Source organism: Bombyx mandarina, chromosome 02 (genome assembly GCF_030267445.1).
Source record: "Bombyx mandarina strain Sakado chromosome 02, ASM3026744v2".
Taxonomy (NCBI): domain Eukaryota; kingdom Metazoa; phylum Arthropoda; class Insecta; order Lepidoptera; family Bombycidae; genus Bombyx; species Bombyx mandarina.
Window position 1 is genome coordinate 5,692,783 of NC_143209.1, and position 18,782 is coordinate 5,711,564.

At 36.7% G+C, this 18,782-nt stretch overlaps 1 protein-coding gene across 1 annotated transcript; it reads left to right on the top strand.

The window, feature by feature from the left end:
• The first annotated feature begins 1,232 nt into the window (after positions 1–1,232).
• On the top strand, positions 1,233–15,522 carry LOC114245706 (uncharacterized). Its single transcript, XM_089733515.1, has 12 exons — positions 1,233–1,892; positions 2,259–3,176; positions 3,524–3,670; positions 5,068–5,247; positions 5,566–5,637; positions 5,988–6,089; positions 7,040–7,132; positions 7,626–7,724; positions 8,266–8,414; positions 9,251–9,356; positions 12,605–12,712; positions 14,035–15,522. Exons 2-12 carry the CDS (start codon positions 2,283–2,285, stop codon positions 14,098–14,100), a joined length of 2,016 nt encoding a protein of 671 aa, XP_089589641.1. The 5' UTR covers positions 1,233–1,892; positions 2,259–2,282; the 3' UTR covers positions 14,101–15,522.
• Positions 15,523–18,782: the final 3,260 nt, after the last annotated feature.

Sequence of the window (18,782 nt, forward strand, 5' to 3'; positions counted from 1 at the left end):
ACTTTGAAAAGGCAGCATGTCACTAAAACCCTCTTGTGGCCGCCGGGAATTACATACCCGATCCTGGGGACCGAGTAGTAAAAGTAAAGTTGACGTTGCCCTAAGCACGTCATTACGGATCCTCCCGATCCAAAAACGGTGCTTTTAGGTGCCTCAAGCACCGGTCACCATCCTCACCGAGCCTGTCGCTTGTAACGAAGGGCTTGACGAGTAAATTAACCCATAGACACAGCCCACTGAGTTTCTCGCCGGATCTTCTAAGTGGGTGGCGTTTCCGATCCGGTGGTATATTCTACGAAGCACTGCTCTTCCTAGGGTCAGTGTTAGCACACTTCGGTTTGAGCCCCGTGAACTTACCCACACGCTAAGGCGAAGCTAAAATAGTCTCTCAAGGCTATCAGCATAGGTAGGTAGGAAAAAAACCGTTTAAAACTTTTAAACTCTACAAGTGTTTCATAAATAAAAGTTTAAAAAATAAAAAAAATAAACCTGTTTTGGTAGCTGACAGAAATAAATCGTTGAAATTTATTTTTTAAAAGTAAAAAAAAGTGTTTTTGAAAGAAAATTTTTTTTATTTTATATCTATACTAATATTATAAAGAGGAAAGATTTGTTTGTTTGTTTGTTTGTTTCGAATAGGCTCCGAAACTACTGGACCGATTTGAAAAATTCTTTTTCCATTAGAAGCCGACATTGTACCTGATGAACATAGGCTACTTTTTTAAATATTTTTTTTCTTTTTTTTTTTTTGGTTTCATGTATGTTTTAATGTTTCCGAAGCGAAGCGAGGGCGGGTCGCTAGTACAAAATATACGTCTTGTATCTTCGTAAATTCTCACTATTTTGCAGAGAGATTTATAGCATAATGTAGGCAATAGAACGTACTGTCAGTTAATGTGGGTAGGTGCCATCAGACGTTTCTGTCTTAACGCGATCATGTACTCCGAATTGAAGGGTGGACCAATTAATAGGCAATGTCTTGCGCTATTTTTAGTATTATTATTTTTATTATTTTTATATTTGCTATTTTTATTAGTTGTAATAAAATTGTCATTGGAGCTTCGGGTTTATGACGGATTTCTATTTTCTATTTGTATAGATGTCACTACAATACAAAATCATGGGTGAGATTTATTGAAAAAAATTGTTTGAAAAAATATTTGCTTAGAAATCGATTATGTTTTATAATTTAATACAAAATTTATAATCAATTCAGAATTTTACCGTTTTAAAAACCAATAAGCCACGTCACTTTTCTGTCACATTTTATCGATTTTAAGTGCAATTTGCGCATGCAATATCAAAACGCATGCGCCCGCTACAGCGCCACCTCGGTAAAATTTGTAAACACAAAGAGTAAAGAGATCCGCCGCCATTTTGACATTTGTTTGGCTTTTGTGTTACCGATTGGAAAAGATCATGTAATTAATTGATATTACTGCTTTGAAACTTCATTTTCGCGAACAGACATTGTTTTATGTTTGCCGGATGCGTAATTTTCAACATAGAAACCCAAAAATTTTTCGTCGATCTCTGGAAAAATCGATATTGCTGTAGTGCCGCTCTTTTTGTTTCGCGTTGCGAATAATGTGATAATTTCTGTAATAAAGTCATGAAAGTTTTGAAACATGACATTTAGTAAAACTTTTTGTGGTTGTGGTGTACTATACGGGTAAATCAGCTTTGATTTCCCGTAGAAAGTTATGCTACAAAAAGGCGCGAAGCAGTTGCGACTATTACATTTGCGAAAAAATAAAAATGCAGGAGTAAATTTAAAAATAATGTACACAAGTACGAATTAAATGCTTAAGATCATTTAGATTCTAAAATTTTTTAAATATATCCAGTGCTGCTTAAAGTGGAAAGTATTCTTTTCTGCCAAGAATTTACATGTAAGTCTAAAACTTAATTTTGTATTTTTATACATAAAGTAAAAATACCCATTTGTAGATTTTAATTAAATCAACAATAAAATGATCTAATTATAATTAAACGAAAACAGCGATGGGCTAACTTCTTCAATCCATCTAATTAAATTCAAAAAATTGTATTGTTTAAAAGTTTTCATTAAAAAATTTTTTAGGCGATTGTCAGATAAAATTACAATACGCCAATATTTTACAACAAAATAATTCATTTAAAGTAAACCTACCTGATGTTTAGAGAACTAAAATAGTAGTAAAATAATAGTGGTAATTTCATCTAATGCAATAAAAAAAAAGAGTTTTTCAATTCTGTTTGTAAATACCATTTTCCAGGTTAAGTTTACCTTCATACCTGCAATGCGGTTAAGAAGTAGAAAAAGAGAGCGCCCGCTCTCAACGAAAGCAACATCAAGATCAGCCCAATTAACGAAGTGCATTGTCAAAAGTCTTCCAAAGCCAACCAACACTTGGAGGAAGGCATTGAAACACGATACAGTTAAAAATGCCCTATCTGACTACCACTGTGTTACAAGGTCACAGAGATTGAAAACTAGACCAGTGAGAACACCTCGCAGCATGGAAAAGCCAGTGGAAATACATAAACCTCGCCCTAAAATCAAAGACGTTCCGAAAAATACTAAACCAATCTTTCAAACAGTGGTTAGGCCTAACAAAGACACAATGACTCCGTCTACTATCATTAAAAAATCACACAATGATAAAGTTTCTACAACAAAGAAGGAGGTTACCACTACCAGAAGTGTTCAGCTACGTCACAGTTCTCTGAACCGTGAATTGAGAAAAAATGAAATATCATCTGCAATCTCTTCTCCTAGGAAAACAAAACGCATTGATAACAAGTCAGTATCATTAAACAATTCACCAATACGCAAAGTCCGTCAAATAGGCTTATCAAGTCCAAAGGCCATCAGCTCGAACAACGAGAGCCCTAAAAAGAAGACTAAGAAAACACAAACCGAATCTCCCAGTTGGTCAGATGAGAATGACATTACAATGTACGAACCTCACACAACAACCTTTGTTGATTTCCCAACTTCAAAGTCTGAAGAATCTGACTCTGAAAATGTAGAATCATCTGAGCTATGTCTTCCAAATGACTGTTTGAATGATTTCATCGCAATTGTTGACTGTGAGAAGCTGATCAATCTGCCAGCTAGCACCGATGATGATATTAATTATCTGGCTGATAAAGCAGCTAGAGTAATGACAACTGAAAAGGAAGAGAAGAATGTAAGTAAACATAAAAAATAAATATATCACAATTTGTTTAAAGTTGATTGAATTTTCAAATTCTTATGGATAATTCTTACTTTCTTTTGCCTTTGTAATTATACTAAGACTATCAAATCAATCGATTCAAAAAAAAAAATTCAACATAAATGATAGTACATACTGGTTGAACGTCAAAAAGAACTACTGCCAATTCACCAAAACTAGCCTCCTTAGTAAAACTCATATTTCAAGGTGGATAATGACGTTTACTTTGTAAATGTCTATGGGCTCCGGTAACCACTTAACATCAGGTGGGCTGTGAACATGCCGCTCATCTATGCAATAAAAAATATATATATTTTCAGAATATATCAAGGTCCAACTCAACAGAAAAGAGGCTGTTGAAACGTAGGAAGTCCAGCAATGACTTGGAGATGTATCAGCCCACATCGACAACTGATGACCTGGACCCCTGCACTGAGTTCCTTGCTAATGGAGATAAATATGTCCAGGTGTGAATCATAGAGCAAAAATCGAGTTTTGAAAATGGAAAGCAAATAATTAAGATTTTAAACGTACCTGGTTTTAAGAACAAATGAGAAATGTAAATTTTTTGGTATTGAAATTTTTTTGATATTTTTTTTATATGAACAATTTTGAAACCACAAGGTGAATCAAAGAGTTGATTTATATTTAAAAAATTACAACAATAAATGTGCAAGTGACTAATGTGGCAGCATAGTTTAGTTCCATGCTATTACAGCTTTGAATCGAAAAAACTGTGAGCTACATTAACAATTTTCTTTTAACGTAATATTTGATTTATTTGATGAAGGCTCTTTCAATGTAGTACTGGATTATTATATTCCCCAAAGAAGCGGATCACTTGAGATCAAAATAACGAGCATTGTAGTAAATTTTGAAGTCGTTGTGGCCTAACGGATAAGACGTCCGGTGCATTCGTGTTGAAGCGATGCACCGGTGTTCGAATCCCGCGGGCGGGTACCAATTTTTCTAATGAAATACGTACTCAACAAATGTTCACGATTGACTTCCACGGTGAAGGAATAACATCGTGTAATAAAAATGAAACCCGCAAAATTATAATTTGCGTAATTACTGGTGGTAGGAACTCTTGTGAGTCCGCACGGGTAGGTACCACCGCCTCGCCTATTTTCTGCCGTGAAGCAGTAATGCGTTTCGGTTTGAAGGGTGGGGCAGCCGTTGTGACTGTACTGAGACCTTAGAACTATATCTCAAGGTGTGTGGCGCATTTACGTTGTAGATGTCTATGGGCTCCAGTGACCACTTAACATCAGGTGGGCTGTGAGCTCGTCCACACAGCTAAGCAATAAAAAAAAAAAAAAACCCATTGCAAAATACTCTAGCACTAGTTAATGTTAAGGAATAGTAAACTTGTGTATAAGTAATTGAATAATTTATCTTGACATTAAGGATAGATGGTCCTAGACGCTGGAGCTACAACGAATTTCATTATCTCTCAAAACGACCATCACGGTTTTCTGACTACAAACTTACTATCGTAACAGTTTAATTCAAATCAAGTAAAATAATTTTTATTCAACATAAATGAAAGTACATACTTGTTGAACGTCAAAAGAACAACCGCCAATTCACAAAAACTAGCCTCCGTCCTGAGAAGAATTGGCAAGAAACTCAGCGGTCTTGCCTTTTTTTTTTAATATTAGATTTATTTTTAAATATTCATTTTTACAATGATTATTATAACGTAACAATTATTGCAATATTAAAATGCCCGGAGCGAGCAACTCATTCCCACTTTGTGCAATCTTCTAGATATTCATTGACTTTGTAGTAAGCGTTTTAACTTTGTCCCCAGAAATTTACTCAATGAAGTGAAGTAATCATGTTGGTATTTCGGATACAGGAGGATCTCTCTGCCCTAGACGAGCGTGATGGTTACGTCCGTACTTCGGAATGCGAGATATCGTCGACATGCTCCCAGGGCGGCGCCATGGAGCGACTGCGCGCCCTCTCCGCACGGAGCCCCACCACCGCCTTCCTCGCTGGCATTACACACAGCCTCAACGATGACACGCATGCCTGGGTAACTAATATTCTCTAAAAGAAACAGTTACTGATACATTACATAGGTATTCATGTGTCATGAGAAATTCAACTCATTGAGATTTAAGAAAAATATGATTGAACACTTGATAGGAGAATGATTATACTACCACTAGTAACTGTCATCAATGAAGTGAATTATAAATGAGTGGTAGCATAATCATTCTCGCATCAAGTTTTCATCATATTTCCGTCAAATCTCAGTGAGTTGAATATCTCGTGACACCCTCTATATGAACCTAATAAACTGCATAATATTTTAAATGTAAAATTTAGATAAGCAATATATTGTTCACAGAATGGCACCGATTTAACAGCAGATGAGTCTTCATTGACTTGTCACGATGAGCAAACGCCCACTGACATTGAGGTTGGTTATCTGATTATAATTACTCTTCTCTTAAACACTAAAAACAATTATGAGACGACATTTGTAAATTAAAATTATTTTATGAAATAATTTTTTTTTAACTGCCTAAACTACGGCAATGTCACAATTTTTTTATGACATGTTATTATATTTAAATTGTTCATCACACCACTACTTGTAAGAACTTGGGTTAATCTATTTATTATTGGCATTGGATGTGATTCAATCGTAGTCAAATTCTAAAGTTTAAACGCAAATGTTTTTTATGCAACATACTTAAAAATGCTTTTTGTTAAAATATTCACTTCTGTCTATTTATGTTTGTAATAATAAAACCGTTCTCTTGAAAGGAGGAAGCAGCCGATGTGATATCGTCTTGTAGCAGTCGGGTTGATTGTGAACAGATCTCTTCATGGGTAGATGCCTTTGATCCCTATTTGTTCATTAAACAGGTAACTATTCTAATACTATTCGATATTTATGTTTGTTTTTTTATTATTGCTTAGATGGGTGGACGAGCTCATAGCTGGTGTTGTTGCCGGAGCCCATAGACATCTACAACGTAAATACACCACCCACCTTGAGATATCAGTTCTAAGGCTTCGAGTATAGTTACAACCGCTGCCCCCCCTTCAAACCGAAATGCATTACTGCTTCACGGCAGAAGTAGGCAGGGTGGTTGTACCTACCCGCGCGGACTCTCAAGAGATCCTACCATCGGTAATTACGCAAAATATAATTTTTGCGGGTTTTATTTTTATTACACGATGTTATTCCTTCACTGTGGAAGTAAATCGTGAACATTTGTTGAGTACGTATTTCATTGGAGAAATTAGTACCCACCTGCGGGATTCGAACACCGGTGCATCGCTCGACACGAATGCACCGGACGTCCTATCCTGTAGGCCACGACGACCTCTAAAAATTAAATCATGTTAAGTTAATTAATTAAATTATATTTCTGACTTGCTATAACTGGATAAGAGAAGTGGAAGATCGTGCTCACTGGCATGCAATTAGAGAGGCCTAAATTCAGCAGTAGCTATTATAGGCTGATGATAATGATGATTTAATCTTCGAATGTTTCATATCGACGCTAGAAAGGCAAACGTGACTAAGCGACAATGCGTGAACTTTACAGTAGACTAATTTAAAGGTGAAATACCTAAAAAAAGAATTTTTTTAACGAATCTAGCTAGTAGCTGTAGGATTGAAATGATTTTAAAAGACCTACAAATATATATTTTTTGCGCATCGAATACGGTTATTGCCTATCATTTATATACAAAGCAGTTATTGTCGCTTAGTCACGTTTGCCTTTCAAGCGTCGATATGTAGATTGACCCTCACGCTTTCGTCGAGCGTTTACAAGCCTTTACTGAAAAACTTGTCTTTATTTTAGTTGCCACCATTGGAGACAGTGGCCACGGGGGCATTACGAGCGCGTTATCCAGCTTTACCACTGAAGACCAGAACCAGCCCTGACTTCAGCTTGGTAAGAATACATGAACAGCATATAAAATTGAAATAAAATATCAAAATTTTGGTTTGTAATAGTCCTACCCGGCCTAGTCCTAGGCCGGATTATATGAATGTTTCAGAAATAAGTTGGATAGTGATGGTCAAATGGGTCTATTTGTACAATACCACAAATCTAAGTAAGCCTGCTATTATATCTGAGAAGTGTTCAAACATTTTGATAGGTTATCCATTAATCCACTGCAATTGTGATTGTCATTCCATTTCTTTATATCTACAGGCTTTTTGTAACTATTGAATTATTTGATGCTTAAGTATGAAGTGAGAATGAAGTTAACAGTCTATTACTATGTTAAATCTATATATTTTATAACATCTCTGGTTCCAATAAAACTATCCTGTGTTAGGTACTTTATTGATTTCCAATAGTATGAAGGGCAATGATGCTGCCCATCGTAACCACTCAGCAACAGATACATCAGAAAGTAAATACAAGTCTCTGTTGCCAGGTTTTGGACTTGGACGAGACATTAGTTCACTGTTCCCTTCAAGAGTTGCCGGATGCCAGCTTCCATTTTCCAGTGCTGTTTCAAGATTGTCGTTATACTGTAAGTGACGTTGATAACCGCACCTTGGCCTGTTAAAGCAATAATTCAAATACAATTTTTAAACAGTATTTTGCTTTTTTTGATGTGACATAGTAATGCGTTTTTGGATTACCACGCTATAAACCTTAATAAAAGCAAAACCTTAACTGTCCTCTTCACACTCATAAACTAGACCGCGCGAGAGAGAGATGAGCAGACTTTTCATGATGCGCATGCAGTGTGACGTCACGCCACGCGCTTATTCACAAACACTACACAAGTGCAACACGTGAATGTGTTGAACGCGAGCTACATCGTAGGCGGAGTGACAGTGTTAGGTTTTTTTCGTTACGGAATTTCATGATTCGGTTGCCGCGCTCAAGGCCCGCGATAAAAGCTATGCAATAGCTCAAAAATATTAGCATTGTGCACTTCTTCTCTATATTCTCTATAAGTGTGGAAAATTTCATACTCCGTCCGCGTAATTTTCGTAAAAAAGGATACAAAGTTTTTGCTTCACGTATTAATATATAGATATGAATGGAAGTTGTATGCGGAACAGGTGTTCGTTCGCACGCGGCCTCACTTCGCGGAGTTCCTGTCGCGCGTGTCTCGTCTCTACGAGGTCATACTGTTCACGGCCAGCAAGCGGGTCTACGCGGACCGCCTGCTCAACCTGCTCGACCCCTCCCGCCGCTGGATCAAGTACAGGTGCGTAACTATATTGAGACCTTAGAACTTATATCTCGAGGTGGGTGGCGCATTTACATTGTAGATGTCTATGGGCTCCAGTAACCACTTAACACCAGGTGGGCTGTGAGTTCGTCCACCCATGTAAGTAATAAAAATAAAATAAAAAAAAGAGTCACGGGCACTGGGTTCAATGACCCCGCCTACTACGAGACGAAGGGATTCGTGACCTGGTAACTGAGACCTTTAAGTCATGTCTTATTTTAATTTTGCATTATTATTTTTATGAAAATGATGAAATGAAATGAAGATGCTTAATTTGAGAGCCCGGGGTCAATGACCCTGCCTACTTCGAGACGACGGGATTCATGACCTGGTAACTAAGACCTTTAGGTCCTGTCTTATTTTAATTTATATTATTATTTTTATGAAAAATGAGAAAATGGAGTATAATGAAAAGAAGATGATTAATTTGAGACATTAATCAACTGGGATGAAATTAAATGAAATGCGATGAGATGAGATGATATGGGATGAAATACTTGTTGTACCTACTTGTTAGGGTTACACTGAAATAGCCTCTCAAGGCCAAATAAAAAAGTGTAAATTGGAGTACATTATTATCCTATAGCACTTTTTGATTTCCTCACGTTTGCTGATGTCATTGGAATAACAGTCTACCTCATATACTGCAGAATATAGAAGTTTTTCACACGGCTTTGGCAGGGTAATGGTACATTCATTGTGTGTGTGAGAGATGTGTATGTTTGGGTGTGTCAGTAATGCAAAAAAATCAATAAATGACATGTACGAGACAGACAGACAGACAATAAAATTGTATTTTCTTTTATGTGTAGGTTGTTCCGGGAACACTGTCTCCTCGTGAACGGAAACTACGTGAAGGACCTCTCGATCCTGGGCCGCGACCTTCGCAAAACTGTCATCGTCGACAACAGCCCGCAGGTCATTGAATGAATTAATGAATGAATGATTTATTTTATTTCAGACTAGCGACCCACCCTCGCTTCGCTTCGAAAACATTAAATTTTATTATTGACAGCTCAGTCCCGCGATGCTACCCGCGGTTATTGTCGTACCGCGGGTGACGCCGCGGGGCGAAGCTAGTTTAAAAAAAGTAGCTTAAGTTACTTCTTATATCATCAGCTACCTGTCAGTGACAGTTTGCTCAAGCAACATTGTCACTTATTGGCCACACACTTAACTTATATTTTTAACCTTTGTCTGAGTAACGGGACGTTTCCGAGTTGTTTGAAGAAGGCAGTCATTATCCCTATACATAAATCGGGTGAAAGAGACAAGGTCCAGAACTATAGACCGATTTCTATCTGTCCTTCGATCTCCAAGCTTTTAGAACGCTTGATCAATACTAGGCTTGTACGGTATTTGGAATCTAACAGCTTGTTATCAAATAGTCAGTTTGGCTTTAGAACTGGAAAATCTACTGACAACGCGGTTTATGAACTTGTAGAGTATATAGTCCAGGACTTGGATAAGGGAAACAAAACCTTAGGTGTATTCCTGGATTTGGCGAAGGCATTCGATACAGTTTCTATCCCTATTCTTACAAAAAAACTTGAAAAAATTGGGATTAGAGGTGTTCAACTGAAACTCTTTAATGATTATTTAACTGACCGTTACCAATGCGTCAAATTTGATAACTATTTCAGCAGAGACATTCCTGTAACTTATGGCGTTCCTCAGGGTAGTATACTTGGTCCTGTTTTGTTCTTGATTTACATCATTGATCTCCTGGAGCTCAATTCTGTTCGTGGCAAAATTATTTCGTATGCTGATGATACTGTTCTACTCTTTTCTGCTGGAACATGGGATAGTGTGTTTAGGGAAGCCCAGGAAGGTCTCTGTATAGTCACCAGTTGGCTTCGCTACAACTATTTAACACTTAACACAGATAAAACCAAACTGGTAACTTTTACTATGCGTAAAAATACTCAGCCTCCTGCTAGTCTTAGTCTAACCGCACACAATGGCAACTGCAAAATTAACTCACAATGCACTTGCCCCCCCTTGTCTCGTTCAAGCAGTGTTACATATTTGGGGATTATAATTGATAGCAACTTGAATTTTAAACAACATATAAACCATGTTACCTACCGCACGAGGAAACTTATTTATATTTTCAAGCAAATCCGGCATATTATGGATTTCAAATTACTTAAACAAATCTATCAGGCCCTTTGTCAGTCAATATTGTCTTATTGCATTACTTCTTGGGGTGGAGCTCCCAAAACTAATCTACTTCCATTAGAGAAAGCTCAGAGGACCATCCTTAAAGTTTGCTCTTTTAAACCTAAGAGGTTCCCTACACATCAGCTTTATCAGAATTGTGAAGTGCTTAGTATCCGGCAATCATTTATTTATAAAATAATCTTGAAACAACATTCCATTTGTTTTTACAACCCTAATTTAGTACAGAGGCGACATAATCATAATGTCTGTAGAACCATCCGATTTAAAACTCAATTTATCCATAGGTTCTTTTGCTACTTGGGTCCCACTCTTTATAATAAAATTAATAAACAACTTAATATATATCCCCTAAATAGTAAGAAATGCAGAACTTCTGTATTTAATTGGTTGCTTAATTTCAACTATGAGGACACTGAAAATTTGTTAAATAACTTTTAATGTTTCTGACTTCACCCACACACACCCTCTTACACTCATTCATGCGCAGACTCATTACACACAGAGGGTACATTAATACATTCATTTCAATATTATTTTTTTGTTAATTTTTATATTTTTAAGCTTACATTTTGTCACTTTTATGTAAACCATGAATTTCAGTGTATTTCTTGTCTATTAACTTTCTGTTTCTGTGAAGTAAAGCTGTTGTATTCTTTGTACGAGGAGCACTGCTGCTTGAGATACAGGTTTTATCACCTAGTTCAAGCACAGATGCACATTATGCTTGTGTTTCTACTTCTATGTTAATAATAAATAAATATAAATATAAAAATATAATATAAAAGTGAAAGTCCCGTCAAAATCGGTCCAGCCGTTCCAGAGATTAGCCGGAACAAACAAACAGACAGAAAAAAATTGTAAAAAATGTTATTTTGGTGTATGTACCATATATATTTATACGCATGTAGTAAAAAGAGTCTATTTCAATATTACAAACAGACACTCCAATTTTATTTATATGTATAGACAAGAACAAGTCCACATGTGTACATAGTATCATTGAAACATACTTAAAAATAACAAAACCAATCAAATAAATAAAGATACATTTATTAAAAATAATTATCAGTTGAATATATTTAAAATATTACATTCAACTGATACTTACTTTGAACCAATTATTCATGGTGAATTATTATTATTATTTAGTCCGAAAGTGAATCTTAGTGAAATAGTTCATTGAACTCTACTTGCTTACCACCAATTGTGACGTACTGTACTGTAGTGAAAATGACAATATCTGATAAAATATTGTATTTGAAATGTATGTCATAGCTGTGTGAACGATTCTACCGCTCCCTAATATTTAGATTCAATAATAATTTTGAGATTTCATATAATAAACATAAAAAAAAATATATATAAAAATAAGAACTGATTTGTTCCCCATGGTATTACTACACGAACGTAGATAGAAAACGAGCTGGTCATTGAGCATGTGTTTGAGGTAGTGAAATGAAAGTGAATCGCTTAGCGAAGGTCGTCGACCCCGGGCGTCAGCTGATTTGTATTTCGCGTTACATTGCGTCTTCAATTTAGTATTTCATATTTCTGCCGTGAAGCAGTAATGCGTTTCGGTTTGAAGGGCGAGGCAGCCGTTGTAACTATACTGATACCTTAGAACTCATGTCTCAAGGTGGGTGGCGGCATTTACGTTGTAGATGTCCATGGGCTACAGTAACCACTTAACACCAGGTGGGCTGTGAGTTCGTCCACTCATCTATGTAATTTTTTTTTTTATTACTTCGATGGTGTTAAGTGGTTACTGGAGCCCATAGACATCTACAACGTAAATGCGCCACCCACCTTGAGATATCAGTTTTAAGGTCTCAGTATAGTTACAACGGCTGCCCTACCCTTCAAACCGCAACGCATTACTGCTTCACGACAGAAATAGGCAGGGCGGTGGTACCCACCCGTGCGGACTCACAAAAGGTTCTACCATCAGTGAAAAAATAAAATAAAATTGAATTTGTACACAGGCGTTCGGGTATCAGCTGGAGAACGGCATCCCGATAGACAGCTGGTTCGTCGATCGGAGTGACAACGAACTGCTGAAGCTCTTACCATTTCTTGAGCATCTGGCCACGGTGAGTGCGCTGACGATACTCACTAAGGTCTGTCTATATCCAGGAACCAATAGACAAAACTTGGCTGTGAAGTTTTTTTTTTGTTTTTTGTTTTAAGTGGTTACCGGAGCCCATAGACATCTATAACGTAAATGCCGCCACCCACGTTAAGGCATGAGTTGTAAGGTCTCAGTCTCTTGTGGAGAGTACTTAACTATAGGCAGCGGCTTGACTCTGCCCTGGCATTCCTGAAGTCCACGGGCTACGGTAACCACTCACAATCAGGTGGGCAGTATGCTCGTCTGCCTACAAGGGCAATAAAAAAAAAGCGTTATGATGATGACTTATTACCTGTTATATACCTATATCCACAACTCAAAGTCTGTTTGGTTCACGCGACATTTTTTCAACTTTAAGAGCCATTTAAAGTATTGGAAAAAATATCATAACACAAAAGTCATCTTCTGTTAGGTATTTGAATGGAGTAAACTTAATTGAAGTTCAATTAAAAACATCGAATTGTCGATGCTGATACCAAATAAAACGCGCCTTTAATATAATTACAAAGATAAATGTAGCTTAAACTTAAAATTAGCTTTTCGCACTTCGATATAATTATAATGTTAACTAGCTGACCCGGCAGACTTGGTAGCGCCTCAATCGATAAATAAAAGACCTAAACTTTTGTATAAAATAAACTTAAAACAAACAAAAGGAATCCGTCCGACGGGGGACGCATCAAAGGAAAAACGAAATTGTTATTTTTATTTAATTCCGAGCATTTTCATATTTATCTACCTTTTAAACCTTCTCTGGATTAGCACAAATAATTCAAGACCAAAATTAGTCAAATCGATCCAGCCGTTCTCGAGTTTGAGCGAGACTAACGAACAGCAATTCATTTTTGATGTGAAACTTCTTTAGAATTGTTGTGATGTGATTTCAAACTCGATGAAACGAAAAAATAAGTGTGCCGCGATTGGCTTGCCGAAGCGGCTCCGAGCGGCTCCGAGCGGCGCCGACAAATCACGAAGCGCTCCACGCGGTCTCGCGTCCCCGACTAGTTCAGTGTGTTGTTGACGTCCGTGCACGCTTCAACAATTCCTGAATCGCGGTGACGAGATGTTACACAATTGATAGCCGTTCTCGTATTTCTCTTGCTAAATCATACCTACCTGGCGGTTCCCCCAGGGCGAGGCTGCTCCGATTGCACTGCGGAGTGGTTGATCCTTACGATTATTTTTAATTTTTATAAGTTTTACTTCTACCGTGTGTGACTTGCACACATACACATTTTTATTTATGTATATACCTAAGTTAATGCTTATTCTAAAATTTTACAGAAAGACGACGTCCGCCCCTACATCAGAGATAAATACAAGCTCTTCAGTTACCTGCCACCGGACTAACTCGAAAGATTGATGTTAAAATAACAAAATAACTCGTGCATTGTGTAATATACAATTTAAAAACATTGAAAAAATATACTACAAAAAAAAATTCGGGCTTATAATCAGACGAGACGAGTGAAGCTAACATACGATCGTCGACAGTGACATTGACAGTGTTAACACACGGTCGAACAAGATTCTCTGTCTCTCTCTAACTCGTAAGTTTTTAAGTACCTTAAGTTTACTTATAAGTAAGTGATATAAAATTTTGTAGATTATTTCTTATAGAGGACTTGAAGAGCCCAATTTAGCATTGTCACAGCAAAAAGTGTATATTACACAATGTAACGTCTTAAGTTAAGTATTGTTTGTTAAAAATTGAGATAAAATTATTGCCGGGCAAAAAATGTGAACATCTCAATATCAGTGAAATAAGATTGGATCCTATGTATGCTTAAACAATTATTATTGTTCATTAACAAATTTTATCATGAAAATTGTCTTATAAGAGAAATATCTGTACTAATATGTATTATATTTGTAAGACTGTTTGTTAATCAATCGAAACAGAAATGGCCGATCATGGATTTGGATGATATTTATATAATAAAGTTAGTTTATAAGTTGGCAGGGCTATCCGGAGACATTCGGGGAATGTTAAAGCAAATTCACCTTCTCACACCAACCGGCTCATCGTGATGAGGGGTTGTGAGCCCGCACGGGTAGACACCACCGCCCTGCCTCTTTCTGCCGCGAAGCAGTAATGTGTTTCGGTTTTGAAACAGAGACAGAGCTCATTTTAAGGTGGTCAAAGTATATGACGTCACCCGAGCAACGCCTTGTATATCCGCCACAACGCGCCATTGTTTGTCGTCAAGGCTAATTATAAAAACATTATAAATGACTAGCTGTACCCGTCCGCTTCGCTTGGCATTTAAAATTAACATTATTATTTGTCACCCCCACAAAGGTTCTCATCATTAACGCCCCCGCAACTGGTGTAGGGAGTCCAACGCTCATATAAACATTAGCCTATCCATTAAGTACATGTATGTTCTACATGGATACCGAGTTTCAAGTCAATCGGATGCACGGTTCAGTAGTTATAATGGAACATCTGTAATAACCACTAGATTTATATATTAGTATAGAAATGGAGATATACTGGAAAGTTTTGTTATTTTATGACAGACAGAGAACGCACTATCGCGGGTAGTGACGTCAGCGCCCTCTGACTTACTGACATTAATATTTTTTTAAGGGATTTTATGACCTGGTAACTGAGACCTTTAAGTCATGTCTTATTTTAATGTATATTCATATTTTTATGAAAAATGATATTATGATGTGAAATGATATGAAGATGATTAATTTGAGACATTAATCAACTGGGATGAAATTAAATGAGATGATATGAGATGAAATATAATCTGAGTAAAATGGTGGTCATTTACTAAGATTTTTTCAGTGGACTTTTTGGAGGATCCCGAGAAGTTACGTCCAGCGGCTTTGTTTAATTTTCCCACATTTGTGCACTTTCACAGATATTAAACAGTTAATAAACCACCATTATTACACATTTAAACCCGAAGAAACACTAAATAGACAAAATAAAACAAATCACACACCTTCACTCCTCGCGTTCCCGCCAAAAAGTCTGACATTAATATAAGCGATACCAGTGAACTATCCTCTTTATTATTTTTGTTTTAAACTAAAATTTGGAAAAGTCTTGTGAAGAAACTGTGATTTTTTTTTTTTTTTTTTTAATAATTATTTTTTGGTACGCGAAATGAAGAGTGAATATTTAAATGTTGCTAGTTACGATATGTGTTGATTGAATTATGAATGTCTAGGATCGATAGCGCTCGAAGCTTTCAAGAATGCCTCGCAACGTAAATTAGACTTTATGTCTATACGGCTAGGGTATGTACGCTTCGGATTTAACAGCAAATGGCATGGTATCGAGATGCAGCTACAAGTTATCTTTTGTCTCTTTCGGTCACAATTCGTAGCACACGTGGCTCGTAGCGCTCAAGTGGCTCGTAGCAAACTCGTGGCCCGTAGCGCCTACGTAGTACGTAGCGCACACGTAGCACGTCTTCTACATCAGTGTTTCCCAACCTTTTTTGTGCCATGCCCCACTAACATTTCTAAAATTTTTATGCCCCCCATACATAATTTTTAACATTAAAAATTTATTTGTTCACTTAAAAAACATAAATGATAGGTTTTAAGGATAAATCACTATGAAATTGTTGGTATCAAAACATAGTAAGTAATATTAATTTAGTGCGATTGCCCCCCTTAATTATTAAATTGCCCCCTTGTGGGGCGTGGGCCCCACGTTGGGAAACACCACCATTCGTTATGATCGATCAATCGAACCTTTCCTACTTCGTCGGAATACCCGAAAATGTTCAATCAGCACAGATCGGGATTGTTACCGTCGTGTGAAGGACAGAGGTAAGGAGCACCATCTTGTTGTATAGGAGACAAGTTGAAAAAGTGTCCGCCTGTAAACAGCAAGTTATTGTTGGAAGACTCACCGAAATAGCGCTAGTGTAGGAAGTGGAAACGATATGAATATAGCAGCTTTAAACAGAGCTAAATGTGCTGGGTTGAAAAAAAGTAATATTTTTCGTGACTTGTAGTTTTAAAATATGCAGTATATAATTTCTCAACTATTTATTTAAATAGGAAGTATTTCTTTCCTTCTTTTTTTTTCCTGCCTCTGCTGATAGCCTTGAGAGGCTATTTCAGCTTCGCCCTGACGTTTGTAGGTGAGCTCACGGGGCTCTAACCGGAGTGTTGCTAACACTGACCCTAGCAAGAGCCGTGCTTCGCAGAATCTACCACCGGATCGGAAACGCTACCCACTGAGAAGATCCGGCGAGAAACTCAGTGGGTTGATACACCGAGATGGTGTTTCTTACTTCTACCCTTCATATACCGTCGCAGCGGTGGTGAGAAGCCAACGATCACCGTCATTATGGCAGCCTATTTTTATTTTCGTTTACTATATAATTGGAGGTTAGAGCAGAAATAAGATCACATCTGACACATCCGAACCAAAACGTCACAAGTCAAATGTCGGTTTCACAATTATGAACTGTAAAATCTTAGCTTTTAAATCGGTTCGGGAAATAATTGCGAGAAGAAAATTGAAACAAAAATTTTGTTTGTGATTAAAAACTTGCTGCTAAATTTTTTTTTGTTTGGGAAATGGTAATCTTGTTTCTGAAAAAAAAAAATTGTAATGTTTCAATGCAGTCTAAGTATTTTCTTCTAATATAAGCCATGTACTTATTTTAGACTCGTAAAAGTGATCTGATAAAGCTTTTGATGTGGATCCGATGTGTGTTTACAAACGAATTTTTGTATATTGCAATAAACATATTATTAAAACGTTTTTAAAGATGGCCACATTAGTGTGCTAGAAAGAGAAGCAAGTCCGGTGAGATTATAATATTATTATTAGCTATATAATATAGCCTATAGCTAGCTAGTATTATTATTATTAGCTAGAATAGCCCCGTAGGCTACCGGTGAATAGGTAGAAAAAAAAATTAATCCACTTTTTTTTTTAATTTCAACGAAGTCCTAAAATTTTGAAAATCGAACCGGACAATTTTTTATATAGCAATTTTAAATGGCGCCTTCAGGAAGCGGATGTGGGTTTCACGATTGCAATTAAAAAAATAACGATGCAGTAACGCCATCTTGATTTAGTGTTTATTATCGATTTTTTTTTGCAAACATACTCATTCTACTCTATCTTCCATAAATGTATCCTTATATACACTAATTGGTAGCTAAAGGTGCTATTTTTTCATATATATAATTTTCTTTTATATTATCGTACCAGTTTTAAGTAATGTAAGTTGAAGTTTAATATTGAGTGTTTTTTTCTTTTATTTTTCAATTAGTTACGTGTTACGTCATGGACGGCAAAGAAGTAAGTTTTATTTTTAATTTTTATACTTTAATGCCTTTTTCTCTCTTTTACAGTACCCAACAATAAATACTGCACATCGCTCGACCTTTGGTAAGAGACGATCGGCCAATTTAGTAGAGCGCTATCTCTGTCGCACACATCACATAGTGATAGCCCTCGCTGTGCAATATTTATCGCCGGGTACTGTACCGTTGTTCCAGTGGATTTAATCTAATTTAATAGCAGCGATATCTCAGTGAAAACAAAAGGCCATTAATAGACAGAAAAAGTCCACAAAAAATTGGTCTGTAATTAATTTTATTTTATTTTAAGCATATACGTGTCATGTGTATGTACGATGTAATTATTTATTTATTTATATAATATTTAACTCTTATGCGTTGAATATTTGCCGGACTACGAAATAGCAGCTCGAGATATCATCTCAACTCTTAATATGTAGATATCACGATATTCAGTTGGTGTTGTGTTTTAATTATAGTAGGTGTTTTTTTTTTTTATTTTTTTTTATTGCCCTTGTAGGCAGACGAGCATACGGCCCACCCGATGGTGAGTGGTTACCGTCGCCCATGGACTTCAGCAATGCCAGGGGCAGAGCCGAGCCGCTGCCTACCGCTTAATACTACTTAACGCTCTATATAATAATAGGTGTGTTTTAATTATACTATCGAAAGGTGATCCAAGCGACATTTTTGCAACTTTACAAGAGAGCCATTGAACGTTTGGAAACAAAATATCTTAA

Coding starts and splice junctions, on each gene's coding strand:
- LOC114245706 (XM_089733515.1), top strand. CDS start 2,283: ATGCGGTTAAGAAGTAGAAAAAGAGAGCGCCCGCTCTCAACGAAAGCA. Junction 3,177..3,523: donor CTGAAAAGGAAGAGAAGAAT/GTAAGTAAACAT, acceptor ATATATTTTCAG/AATATATCAAGGTCCAACTC. Junction 5,248..5,565: donor ACGATGACACGCATGCCTGG/GTAACTAATATT, acceptor TATTGTTCACAG/AATGGCACCGATTTAACAGC.